The 14,355-nt window shown below is 34.3% G+C and overlaps 1 protein-coding gene across 8 annotated transcripts in view; it reads right to left on the reverse strand.

Moving 5' to 3' along the window:
• The window catches only part of LOC132940339 (potassium voltage-gated channel protein eag), a 221,152-nt gene that overhangs the window by 47,630 nt on the left and 159,167 nt on the right, over positions 1 to 14,355 (reverse strand). For 6 of the 8 annotated variants that reach the window (XM_061007874.1, XM_061007870.1, XM_061007873.1 and 3 more), the window contains exons 6-7: positions 7,948 to 8,048; positions 7,575 to 7,707 (exon numbers count right to left, since the gene is read on the reverse strand). In XM_061007874.1, coding sequence (XP_060863857.1) covers positions 7,575 to 7,707; positions 7,948 to 8,048 — 234 coding nt within the window. The remainder of the gene's footprint in view (positions 1 to 7,574; positions 7,708 to 7,947; positions 8,049 to 14,355) is intronic. The other 2 variants (XM_061007871.1, XM_061007868.1) reach the window with 1 other exon arrangement.

The raw sequence follows: 14,355 nt of genomic DNA on the forward strand, positions 1-14,355 counted from the left end.
AATAATATTATAAGTTCCAATCAACAAAAATCTAAACATTAACTTAAGTTAATTTATCAAAGGATTAACTTCATATAAAATGATTTACAACCCAGAGTTAAAAATTAATGATCTCAACATAATATGATATAAATAAGTTAATTATTCAAACCGCGGATTGATTCATAAATTATTGCTTTGTCTGAAAAATAATAAATTTGTAGAATTATTAAGTGCACATATATTGTTTTAGTTTTTAAATTATAACTGACATGTAGTTGTTTTATTCGTGAAAAATAAATGAAAAACATTTTAATTTTTTTTTTTAAAACGCGACTATTAATTTTCAAGTGTAATTATTTTCGAATAATATATGTGTCACCCAACACACTATAAAAAAACGGATTTCAAAACTATTTAAAGTTATTCAAAGTTTGAGTAAACGATTGTGTTGTGTAACGCCGAAATAATTATAATATATTATTATGGTCTTCTAGACGATGTCTGTTGGCTAGAATTCATTATAAAAATTGGAAACTTTACTATCATTAGAAAAGTGTTGGAGAGTTTGCATATTTTTTTTTAAATCGACAATGGATTTTGTGTATTACAGTGGACGAACTGTTGAATTATTAGCTTATACAATATTAAATGATCAAATTTCGCTCAACAAATAAGTACATACACTTCAACCACACGGATGGTAGTGTAGGTTGTAAGTACCTATACTTATAAAATATAAATACGCATATTTATGATTTATATAAAGGGTTACTCTCTAAGCACGATCAAACTCTTTTCATCCTTAGAATTTATTAAACTTTTGATTTTTGAATTTTTTTTAAAAATAATTTTAGACCATATTTTTTCATCTTAATTGTTTTCACTGCATTTGAGAAGTATCTACAAATACATAAAACAAATGATAAATTTAGTATTTTATAAAGTTGTAATATCTTAAACAATTTCCAAAAAATAATATATTTAACTCCAACGGATTAATTGGATTAATTTCAATTTTAATACATTTCAAATCATCATATTTTCCAAACTTTCTCGTGTACATGAATATCTTCGTTATCATACTTAACGTTTAATAACCACAAAACTAATCGTTCAAATTTGGATTAAGATAAATAATTTATATAACAATTTAAAAAAAATACCATATTTTGCTTCACAATTAACAATTAAAAAACGAGGTTTTCGATTGAAAAAACATAAACTTACTGTAGTTACCTCGTTGGATAAGATATTGGATCGTGAAAAAGTCTTATAAATTACAGGAAATTGAAAAAAAAAATTTTGCGTGATCATAATTTAGACGTTTATTACAGTGATTAATGATGTCACCGTAGAAACTGTTAACACGGTAGTACGCATAACAATAAAGTGTCATATAAATATTTAAGATGGACCCCATGTCAAAACATGAGTTTTTCATACGGACACTTCTTAATTGCCAGAAAATATCAAAGTGTTTAAAAATATGCTTTTTGAGTATGGGTACTTAAGAATTCCAAAAGCCAGAATTTTTATGAATGTGATATAGGATATATTATAGCTGGCGTTAGGAAACTTGGAAAACTATTACTTTGTGTATAAATATATTATAATGTACGAGACATTGTAATATCATCTTTCATTTGTTCAAAAAACTACACAACAAAGTTCAAGGGAATATAATATATCGTCGGGATAGCACGTCACAATAATAATAATATGCACATAAACTTCACTATAAGCTGTTATTATTTTAATGATTTTTTTTGAATTCAATTTACCACCACCACGTATCAGTATGGTGCAAAAATCTCAGCATATTTTATTTTCATCCCGATTTGTCTTGACAAATTTCTTGATTTAAGATCGTACGACGAATGATTAATGTAAGTTCATTTTGAAAAAAAAAACTTGAACATTGACACTCACTGCGGCATATTTAAATAATATATTATATTGGTACTATATACTATATCTATATGTGATTCACGATTTATGATTAGCATTAAGTTACTGTTAAATTTTGTTCCTTTTTACTATATTAAACTGCCCATATATTTGTTCTACAAATTGTTTTACAACTAATAACATAGTGTCCAAAAGGTATACTGAGTCACTATAAGCAACCAGTCCGCTTTAAATTTTTTTAAATAAAAAGCGTTCTCTCTCTATACCATATAAAAACCGTTTACTCGGTCTGTTATTATTATTAATGCGACATTTTGCGAGACCAATTCACAAACTTAACGTGGACTTTTGAAACCCTCGACGAAATTAATTAATATCGACACACAAGAGATGTAGATAACGGTGCACCGTGCACGAACGAAAAAGAAAAAACCCCGTTTCAACGGCGACGAAATTTTTTTCGTTATATTCGGGCAGTGGCGATAATGTCGTGATTCGCAAGCGTGACCGGAAGAGGATATCCGTTTCGACAATGGGTCGCCGCTCGCATTGTGTCCGGGAAATTAGGTCCGCGGAGTGCGAACGAATAGGGTCACCGGGGTGTGATTTAAGAATCGAATCTTTTCAAAATCGGCTCCTTTTCCTTTTATTCTTTTGGCATCGTCACAAAGAGGTCCACTTGACAACGACAGCGACCGTGTTCACGAAAAAAAAAAATACATGTGTGCACAACTTTTGCACACACATACGCACGCGCGCGAAATGTCCCATAGTCATCGTCCCCGTCACCGACTAAGTTTGGAAACTTTTCAATTTGGTTAAGTGACTTGTACCGAACCCTTTGGTGAAAACTTCACTCCGTTATTCCATCACCTGTTCTGGCTCTGCCACCCTCCGACCTTTTTGGTACGGTAACCCTCAACGCCACCATCCCCGCTCACTATATTCACTGTTTTCCCTGACACAATGTTGGGATCTCCCGTGGACATGTCGATGTCAACAACAGTTGCCAATAACTGCTGTTTTTTAACCACATGAAGGCTAGTATTGATCCTATGACACGATATTGGGTGCGCTACAGTATCGACGAGATAATGTACCGTTTTAATGAGTACAATAGTATAACATGGCAACATTCACGGTTGGCCAGAAAGGTCTGACATTTTCAAAAATGTCCGACTCGATTATCATCAAATAAATCCAAATATTTTTATATTTTTTTTTGTCAGTACATTATACTGCTTTAAAAACAGGAAAATTACAAAATAAAAAATGTAATTTATGAACAAAATTGTCATCTAAATAGTGGGCATTTAAATAATTATCGGGGGTTTGTATTCAAAACTCTATCCCAAAAATAACCTCACGATGACAGACCCGGCGATCGAGCGGGCCATTAACTACGCAACGAAATTAAGTGCCGTGGAAAATGTTTCCTCGTAAAAGCTATGGATGGAAACTAACATCTGTAACTAACCTAAACGTCATCCTTATAATAACTGGATCTCAATTACCTGCCAAGTATTGCAGTGTTCGCGAAAACTGTTACAATCCATAACTCAGTTACCTATATACATTACTCAATACCCTACGTACTTATTTTATAATTCTTTCTGCGGGAGATTGATGGTAATGTGTATTCAATAGTCTAATATCATTTCTTTCAAACATAATTTTAAAAAAAATTTATGGGATACTTAGTGATATGGGTAATTTAACTAGACACTGCACTCTGTTTTCTCGGACATCCGCGGTATATCAAATGATTCAAAACATTATAGTCTTTAGCACATTATGTTATTTCCAATCCAAACACCTCCCTGGCCAACGCTGTAACTTGCTGCCAAATATAAGTTAGGTTTCTTTTTATTGTAATAAACACTCAAGTGAAATCTAAATCATTTTTATTGTGGACGAGATTTTCGAAAGTGGAGTAAAATTTATTTTGTTTTTTATTGGCCGAGACGATGTAAACACCATTGTCTCACTGGATCGTAAAACAGAGAGAAGTTAATAGGTATACGGTGGTTACAGGATGTACCGCGTGCATAATAATATTTTTATAATACATATAATATTTGCTACGTACGCCATGAACACGCGAATGTAAAAAATTAATGTTATTTGTCTTTCGTCGTCCTTATACTATACATTTAAGAAATAAAACGATAAAAGAAAAAACTATATTTAAACCGCATCGTAGGTATTATACTCGAAATAATAGTTTTTGTTTTTTTTTATTTTATTGGACTATTAGCGGATAAGAAACACGTACATAATATACAAAATATATTATTATTTCAAGGTAACACGAATTCCGACAACAATACACGGCGATAAGATGAAAAATGTATGTGTTTTATATTATGTGATGATGACCTTGTTTCGGGGTTTTAGCAAGATATTAAATTTTCGTTGATTTACGGTTCATCAGTGTAGAAAGTCGGTCCCATTGGGACTTGGTATGAAAGTACATTTTTGTGTGGCAAACGTAACAATATTAGTTGTTAACGGAGTAGACATACATACATACTAAATTTATATAGCGTTTTCGGGAAAATTCTCCAACAGTTTGAAAAACACGAATACAGCTAGTTTATACTGAATACTCGTGTATATATACATATGTATTTACAATGGTGGAAAAAAAATAAATCTCACTGACTGTGAACATCACTGCAGACCGTATCAAAAATAAGTGTTTGTGTATTTCATACTTATATTATATAGAATAGTCTAAAGAAATTGTAGCGATGTCGTGTCAGTGTTGGAACAATAAATTCTGATTTTATGACGAAACTCGTAGTCGCTCTTATTTTTGATAGTAATAATTACGACTGTTCCCGAATGCGATGCAACCGCCGCACAATATCTAAAATCCTTTTTATGGATAATTCATCGACAGCAGCAGCATTATCGACGGCGGCGGCAAGCGTCCGCGGAAAAAACGTCACGAACCGAACGCTAAGGATTTACAAAGTGTCTTGTCACGTGATATTATATTTTACATACGAGCACATAATATTATACTACCATGTTATTATTATGTTTGCCGGGAAGCACTTGCGATGGTTCGTGTTCAAAATGTACACATCAGCACAGCGATCGTCGTATAATTATTATTAAAGATCAGACGCATCGAACTCGGCAAGTCAACAACATGGAGACCGAGGCAAACGCTACTGCTGTGTACAATGCACATAAAACAAAATGTTATACTTATGAATCGTTATATACTTTGTCCGCGGTCATGAATATCATTATAAGTCTCGATAAAAAACGATTGATGTCGCGTACGGTTCGAGTGAGTGGTTTTCAATAAAATAAAATATGACGTCGGACAACCCGACGAGGTACGGGGACAATACACGTCGGAATATCGGATACTCAAAGTTTCAAACACAACAATAGTAATATTATATAATAAGATATTATTATCATCGATTCGTTTTGTTTCGTCGACATAATTGGTACTCATATCACGGTGAACGGCGTATTATATTTTCTCTGTTCGTTTCAACATAATAATAGTTATTTATTAAAAAACGTATTCATTTTATCAATCGACGACGATAATATTATAGAGTAGGTTTTGATTAAATTTTCGTATGGATATCAGGAGAAAAAACGATGGCGATGACTTTATAAAAATGTGTAATCGTTGTTTCAAGACAAATATATTTTAAACTAATGGTTACTGTATAATTATATACAAGGTGGTTCGGTTATGGTTCAATCATGCTCTTTCCATTTATCCTTAAATAATGAACTTATTAAAATTTTGATTTTTGAAATTTATAAAGTAATAAAATATGTATTATTATCGCATATTATAATTATCTCTATAGTAAGTATTTTGATTTTGTTATGATTTGAATTTGGATTTTTATACACTAAAAAGTATCAAAATATGATACGCCATGAAAATCGTGCATAATATTATATACATGACAAAAAACATTTTAATTGGGGAATACGGTAAAAAAATGCACTTTATTTTTTTTAAATTATTTATTATTAGATTATAAAATGACAAATTATACTAATCTTATAATTAGGTCCTAACTTATTATATAAAAAAAAAAATTTTCTAATAAGACACTTTTCTTATGATCATTTTATTAGTAGATGATATTTTTGAAATAATTTGTTAAAATTTCTAAGAGGTATAAGTCCATAATGAATATAAAATTAATTTATTGAAATTGTATAATACATCAAATTATCAAATTATCATAATGAATAGATCTATCTACTAGACAAATGGATATATTAATATATTTTATGTAAAACCATGGTGAAGAAGGGTACGTTACTATTATACTTACCTACTACTTAAATTATATTATAATATCCGAGAAAATATTTTATAGATTAACAATTATCATGTTATAAATATATGGTTCTGTTTTTAAAAAAATAAGTGAATATCGTTGTTTGGTTAAAAAAAAAAGTAAGTACTTGAAAATAATATGGGTTTCAAGTATACTATTAAATACAAACTCAAAAATCCAAATTTGAATAAATACACGGTCAAAGGACAAAAACGGTTAGGTGAGATTGGGGGGAAGAGGGGGGGGGGGGTGATTGCGATACTTGAATTACTCTATTATATAATACTATAGTCAACGATTTATGTAAAGTGTCGTGAAACCTGTCAGTATATCGTAGATGTGGAGATGTGACGGAATCAAAAATCTTCACATCCACTACCGTATACGTAACGGATTCCATTTTAATATTATACCTATAATACGATGGTGAGAACCGTTGACTCGCCCAAAATGCGATGAATTTTTTTTTTTTTTTTTTTTTATTAAAAGAATAATTACAATCTATACAAACATTTTATACAATAAGTAATTTTTTTGATGGATAATAGAATATGATTTATTTACGTGCATGAATTTGTTTCGTTTATTGTACGCCATCGTGCTTTGCGTTGAAAACAGTAATTGTGTACCGTTCCGATAATATAACGACGTTATATACATACGAATCGTGGTTGTTGTTATGTTATACGACCAAACGAGGTAGGTGTTTCGATTGGAAGTCCAATTTGGTGGGGGGCGGGGGGGGGGGGAACGGTTGTGTCGACCGACAAACGCGGCGTGTAAACAGCGCGCCTGTGCGTTTTCGGTCATCGTGTACATTTGAATAATAATGCAATTTATTTTTTTTGTGTAAAATAATATGCGTGTATACGTTGTACCTATATACGTTGGTTATATTATTATTAATCAGCCTGGGTTCATTTTTGCACGCCAAAAGTGTATGACACGGCATCGCAAAACAAACACCACGGCGATCACGGACCACCGACTATAATAAACGCGCGCGTTTCATATACACATCGTAAAACGTCAATGCTCGACAACGTGCGTTTCGAAAATTCGTCGGCTAATATTATTAACGTCATTCCGTTGTCGAAATAACTCTGTGTGTGTGTATGATTTTTTTTTTGATTTTTTTTTTTTTGTATCTCTCCGGTCACCGGTCGCGGCGGTGGTTAATATCCGGTCGCAGTGGTCGTGATCATCATGGATCTATAATGGCAACCGCGGAGACACGAGGCATATACCACACACACACTTTGTAATTATAGATATCATTATTATGTTAGGTACCGTTTCGCGCCGGTTGCATCCGATCTAAACGCGTTACACGTCGGCGCAGACACTCACTGTTCTTTTTGTAGAGCAATATTTCGAACTGGTCGTTGTAGTGGCTCTCCAACACTTCGTCTATTCTGCATATCGTCTCCTTGTCCGTGAGATCGCCGTACATGAATGAGCATCGGCATGACTTTTGCATCACCTATATGCGTACGGCGACGGGGGAAAAAACAAAACCCAACACCAGTCGGCCGGTTAGTATATTTGAAGGCAAAAACAAAAAAAAAAAATCAATCATTAATCGACGTGGGTACATCGTAATGGTCAACGCGCGATTCACGTCACACCGTTACAATAATATCATGATGTTATTAAAATAATCGTCACCATTTGACGAGAGTGAATTATCGCGTGTAGGGTAGCACCTATATATTACACTCACCTCCGCCCGATTATATCCGGAAATCTTGCAGAACGACTCGTTGCAGTAGACGATCGGAAAGTCGACGATCTGAGCGTTGGCCAAAAGGAAACTGCTGTCTGCTGTGAGCAAAAACAAAACCATTTTAAAAATTATATATATTTTGAGTTGATAAATTTATTATGATACGATAAAAGACTGTACGTTGTGTTTTGTTTTGGTTTTTTTAAACATTAAACCTTATCACTATACGAGTACATTTACATGTTTTCGGTCGTAAAAGTAAAATATCATAATAGGTTGTGAAAATATATATATTGTGATATTTGGACATTATTTTGCGCAAAATCTGAGGAGGAATCTGAAACTACCTATACATTACGTTATAACGACGTATGATGTAATATTAATTAATTAATTAATGCTGTAATTATACGCGTCGTACAGCGTGCATAATTAGTTACCTAAGTACATTTTATGTTTTTTTTTTATCGTGGGCTATAACAAAAAATCAATTCTAAACGCATATTCATTTTAGTGATAGGTTTTAAATAAAAAAATTTCAACGAAAATGTATACGACTACTACGGGCGTGCAGTAAGTGTAAAATATTATAATGGGCTTCTGAAATGTACGAATCGTATACAAGCGAATACCGCTGGAAATTTATAATTATGAACCTATTATATTATAATATTATAGGTAGTTATGAGACCAATTTACGTCACATTGCTCCAAAAACTTTCTAATGGTGTTTTTTATATTATATAAATTCGTAATGCGGGCCGAACAACTAACAATAGGCATGGTTTTCGAACGGAATTTTTACTTAAACAACATACCAACTTTACTCGTATGTAGCTGATAATAGTATTATCTCAATAATAATATTTAAAACAGTTTGAATTTTTATTTATCTGCAGATACCTAACGACAAATTTATTTTTAATATATAATACTATATAAGTAAACAACGAATAGATAACGAAATGTTTATTCTCGTCACTATTAATCTCTAATTGTTTTGGTTACTTGTAGGTGTAAGAAGCACACAGGAGTGCATTTCAATTGGTATTATTTTAATTTTGTAATAATGAATTAATAACTAGACATTTGATACGCAATACTAGTTTAGAAACTTGAGTTGAATACACCCATATTATTATACGATTTAAGTACATATTTATTTATTTTATGTCGAAGTACGTGCATTGTGTTGAGTAAAATATAAACGCATGATAGGTAATATAGTACTTAACATTTGTTGTGATTATGAATGCAACTGCAGGTATAGTTAATTATAATACGCACGTGTTATAATATCAAACTGTTTTTGATATAATATATATGTTATAATGAATGTTAAATTATTAATAGTTAAATGTCCATTTTAAGTACTTTAGTTTCATTGTTATTATGTTCGTGTCTAATATTTAAATGCAAAAATTCAAAGTTTTTAAAATATTATTCCATCGTAAATGTCCACTACTGTAGACAAAAAATAATAATTTTATCGATAAGTAGGTATAATATTAAACATAACTACATCGGTATAATATAATAATGGTTATATTATATTATGTTGAACGTATTTTATTAAATTTAATATTTTAATAATATATTTTATGCACAGAATATCTAGGAATAGTGTTTAAAAATAATAATAAATTCATTTATACGTATTATCTATTATTATGGTTCTCGTAGAAAATGTAAGACACTCTACATAAGCACAACAAGTCCAATACACTCCTTTTCGCAAATTATACCTCGTGCGGTATTTATTTTTTTTTGTATCAAGTTTACGTGTATCTATAAAATTGTTCAACACCAGTACAAGAAACACGCGAAAAATGTATCACACGATATTAGTAGGTATATCGTTGATATATATTTTGTGTATACGTTTCATTTTTATAACAATATTATGTGGTTACTGATTAGGCATGAAAACCGCCCACCACTACATAATATATTTCAATAGCCCATCTTGATGCCCCCCAATGATTTCCTAATTACGATCTGAGTCTTATTTCTGGGTTTAATACGATTCGATACCGACTAAATATTGCCAGGCTAAATAAAATAAATATTCCCTCATTTACAGCATAGCTTAGCGACTTAAGTATAGAAATTTCCTTTACGGCGCACTGGACAACCGACACTATAAATATTAGTATTTTATAGGGATTGGATACCACCAATCGTTCTTAGAAAATTCAATATGAGCAATTTTCGAAGTTTGTTCGTGCGTGTCGTGTGAACGTGCGAGTAGTTATGTGGCACGCGCACGCACTAATCTGTTCTCACTAAATATCGTGAACTTTGGTCCAACTTAGCAAATAAACTATAGTAATGCGATAAGAAATCTATAAACATAATATTTCTATTTTAGTTAACTCTAGATCGGTCGTTCCGCTTTTTAAGTTTTTTTTCTATTTTGAATACATATAACACTGGATGTTTATAAATTATTATTAAATATTTATAACTTCAAATACAATTTAAGGAAAATATACAGTCGACATTTAAAAAAATATACTTTATCGGCGTTACGAAGGACAAAGAACATGTTGTAACCAAAAAAGGTTGCCCAATATGATTTCGGATTTTAATACAATTCATATATATATATATATATTGGTCTCGTCGACTGCAATGTTAACCATTGAAAACGCGATCGTATCGACACTTGATATTACTGATATACGTCATAATATTATTATAAATTATAAGAGGCGGTCAAGATCAATGGTATATCTGAAAAAACACAGTGGAAAATAATACTATAAACATTTTTATTCGTTCATGCGGGATCACGACCGACTACGATATATTATCATTTCGAAATGGAAATAATAAAGCACGTCTTATAATAATAAAAATAATAACATGAAACTATGGTGCCCAGATGTAGCTGTGTTCGCGTTGAGCCAAGCACCACATATATTAATAATATGATAATCTCTTCTGGAGTGGCTTACGAGAGCGCGTCGTCGAGGAGTATTTGTTTTCATTACTATATATGTATATGCGCTGCTCTTGTCGCCGATCGATGGACCGAAAGAACAACAAGGCGGAGTGCGAGAGTGTATCGGACATACAAATAAACGCGTAATTGGGGTCAACAGTGGAATATTATCTCAACAAACGCCGCCGCCGCCGCCCGATATAACAGTAAGTATATACGATACTATCGCTGGTGAGCGAGATGATTTCAGTGCGGGGAGGGGGGGGGGGGGGCAGGCAAAGGCGACGGACGGCCGGCGTCTCGATCTCGGGCCTATCTTCATCCCGATGCAAGTTGCGCGCTAGAAACCATTGGTCCTGATCGTGAGCGATGTTAGCGGTGGTTGGGGGGTAGGGGTGGTCGAATTTCGGCTAAAAATCGAAATCACCGTCTCCGGTCGGGTGTTTTACTACGCCCCACCGTAGTGGAACGTTAAATGTTCGTGCTACATCGGGCGGTCGCGAGTCACGACTGTTCCGGGGTCCGGGATTCGGGGCGACAGACTTTGGGCGTACCCCGTATACAACCGGTGTAGGCGGTGTCAGGGTTGTATGTGGGGGGTTCGCGCCAGCGATCCTGGTGCGACGGGTGGTGGTGGTGGTGGTGGTGGTGGTGGTGGTGGTGAACTCGGGGGTGGAGGCGTGTGTACGGTCCGTGACGTCGTATAGAATCCGAATGACGTCACACGGAGGCACGCGCGTGGGTCAATAACCGTCGTCGTGGACCGCCGCCGCCGCCGCCACGCCACTATACACCGGTGAGCGAACGCCGCTCGTATATAAAGGTCACGGCAGTGGCGCGACCTCCGGGAAACGAAACTAAGGAACGGGAGAAAATTGAAGAGAAAAAAAATATATAATCGTAGAAAAACGTTTTGGACGGAACGAGATAAATAAAAAAATTCCGTCTCCGCGCGGAAAGCACGTGAACGGTACCCGCAAAGGACCCGCATATATATTATGTACGCGCGCGAAAAATTCCGGTGCGTGTGCGCGCACTCTGCGGAACGGATTAAACGACTTTACGGAAACTCTCTCACCGCCCGGCCGAGTGTTGCCTTCCCCGCCATCGCACCAACCCCCTCCAAGTGTAACGGGCGCTATTGATCTGCGTGAGACTCGCTCGCCCCACCGCCACCACCACCACCGCGTCGACCACCCCTTCCCCTACCGAACACTCGCCCACCGCCACCGCCACTACCACCACCCCTATCGCGCCCCTTAACGTCCTGCCACCACTTAATAGGTTGTTTCAAACGAACGGCGGCGTGGAGACGATACGGCCGCGGCGGCAGTAAGTGACAGTGCGTGCGTGTTCATATATATATATAAATTTCCCGCCGATCAATTTTCACGCAAAACGCATGAATGGGAAAACCTCGCCGGCGTCATATAATAATATAGTTTTGGTCAGGATTTTTTTAAATATTCATAATACTATTTGTGTCGACGTTCTCTTCGACCCCCCCCGTGTCGAGTGTAGTGCCGCGGCGAGTTATTTTACGATCGCCATCTATGCCTACATAATAATATCTGTAATATTATCGCCGGCACCACCCGTCAAATCCAACGGATCGCGCATTTATTATGCAAAGGGTTTTCGAGTATGCGCGACACAGGTGGCCGTCGAAGAGACCGCGTAGGTGCATGATAATATATTATTATTATGGGCGGACAAAGCCGATCCATATTGTATGACGCGTATATCATCATGATGTGCAGCTGCGGGGTATAATACCCGTGCCCGGGTTTAGCTATGGGGTGGAAAAAACGTTTGGAATAAACCGGGTTCATGGTTAATACGGTATGTCCCAACCGAAAAGCCAAAAAAGACGTCACTACTGAATCGTTTTATTTCTTCAAATTTAATCGGTTGAATATTGTCGCACAATAACATTATGATGGTTTAGTCTGCACGATTCTGGCGTGAAAAAAATTCTTAACAACCGAAAGGTATCGTCTCGTTGATCATTCATTATTAATATGCTTTTTAATCGTTAAATGACTTGGATTCGTTTGAATTTAACATGATAAGAATATTACTAGAAAATCTTCATAAATTAATCGTTGATCCCGCGGATTACGAAACAAACAAGCGTTGTATCGTCATTTTAAAATGGACAGAAATCATATTGTATGACGCGTATATTATCACGATGTGCAGCTGTGCTATGCTCGTGCCCGGGTTTAGCTATGGGGTGGAAAAAACGTTTGGAATATACCTAATTCATGCATAATACTATATGTCGACCATTAAGCCAAATAAGACATTATTGAATCGTTTTATTTTTTTTCAAATTTAATCGGTCGAATGTCACAATAATATTATTATGATGGTTTATAGTCTGCACGATTCTGGCGTGAAAAAAATTCTTAACAACCGAAAGGTATCGTCTCGTTGATCGTTTATTATCATGCTTTTAATCGTTAAAATATGACTTGGATTCGTTTGAATTAAACATGATTTTTTCATAAGAATATTACTAAAAAATCTTCATAATAATCTCTAACCCCGTGAATTACGAAATGAACAAGTGTGGTATTGGCGTTTTAAAATGTACAGAAACGATTTCCACGGTATTATATATGTACATATTATTTTATACTGACGTCAATTAAAAAAAAAAATTTCAAATTTGCCGTTGTTATTGCTTATTGCTATTATTGCTATTATCGATTTGATTTTTACGGCTTCATAGTAAAATGTTGAATAAATCAGTAATGATATAGTTATTATTATTTTTTGTCGTCGCCATTGAATTGTGACTCACCAATAATATTATAAGTATTCTGCAGTGGTTAATAATATTATGTTAATAGTAAAGTATGTTATCCTTTAGAAAGCGATCATTTCATTGTACTCATTATGTGATCGTCACCCGGTGGGCCGCGAATACACAATATAGATAATATTATTACGTGCATTATAGAGTCCAACAGAAATTTTTCTTTTCGCTAATCGGAAAACAATTGTGGCGTTTTCGTAAACGACAACAATACCGCGTATTATTTACTTTAATGTAATCGGTCGCGTACCCATTGTGATGAGTTCCGTTTGTCGACGAGTCTGTTTGTTTGACTTTTTATTAATACGCCAGTTGTTAGTACATAGAATTTATTATAACCACGGCAATGAATTATTCAAACTTATACCAAATATTTATTCAACGGCGAAATATGTACACAAGCGTGTTAATTATATTTTGCACAAGTGTTTCTATTATGTCTGTAATATAACGATATTATATAGTATTGTATCAAAAATGGAAATTTGAACTGCGTTCACTTTACGCAGAAGAGCGGCGTTCGATTAAAAATTCATTAATTTTCACTTAGAAATTGTTAACGAATTTGTAACGTTGAATAAACATATAATTTTGAAAACGTTTTTGACGTCAGTCAATTTTACGCGCTTGAAGA

This window comes from Metopolophium dirhodum, chromosome 3, assembly GCF_019925205.1.
Source record: "Metopolophium dirhodum isolate CAU chromosome 3, ASM1992520v1, whole genome shotgun sequence".
Taxonomy (NCBI): Eukaryota; Metazoa; Arthropoda; class Insecta; order Hemiptera; family Aphididae; genus Metopolophium; species Metopolophium dirhodum.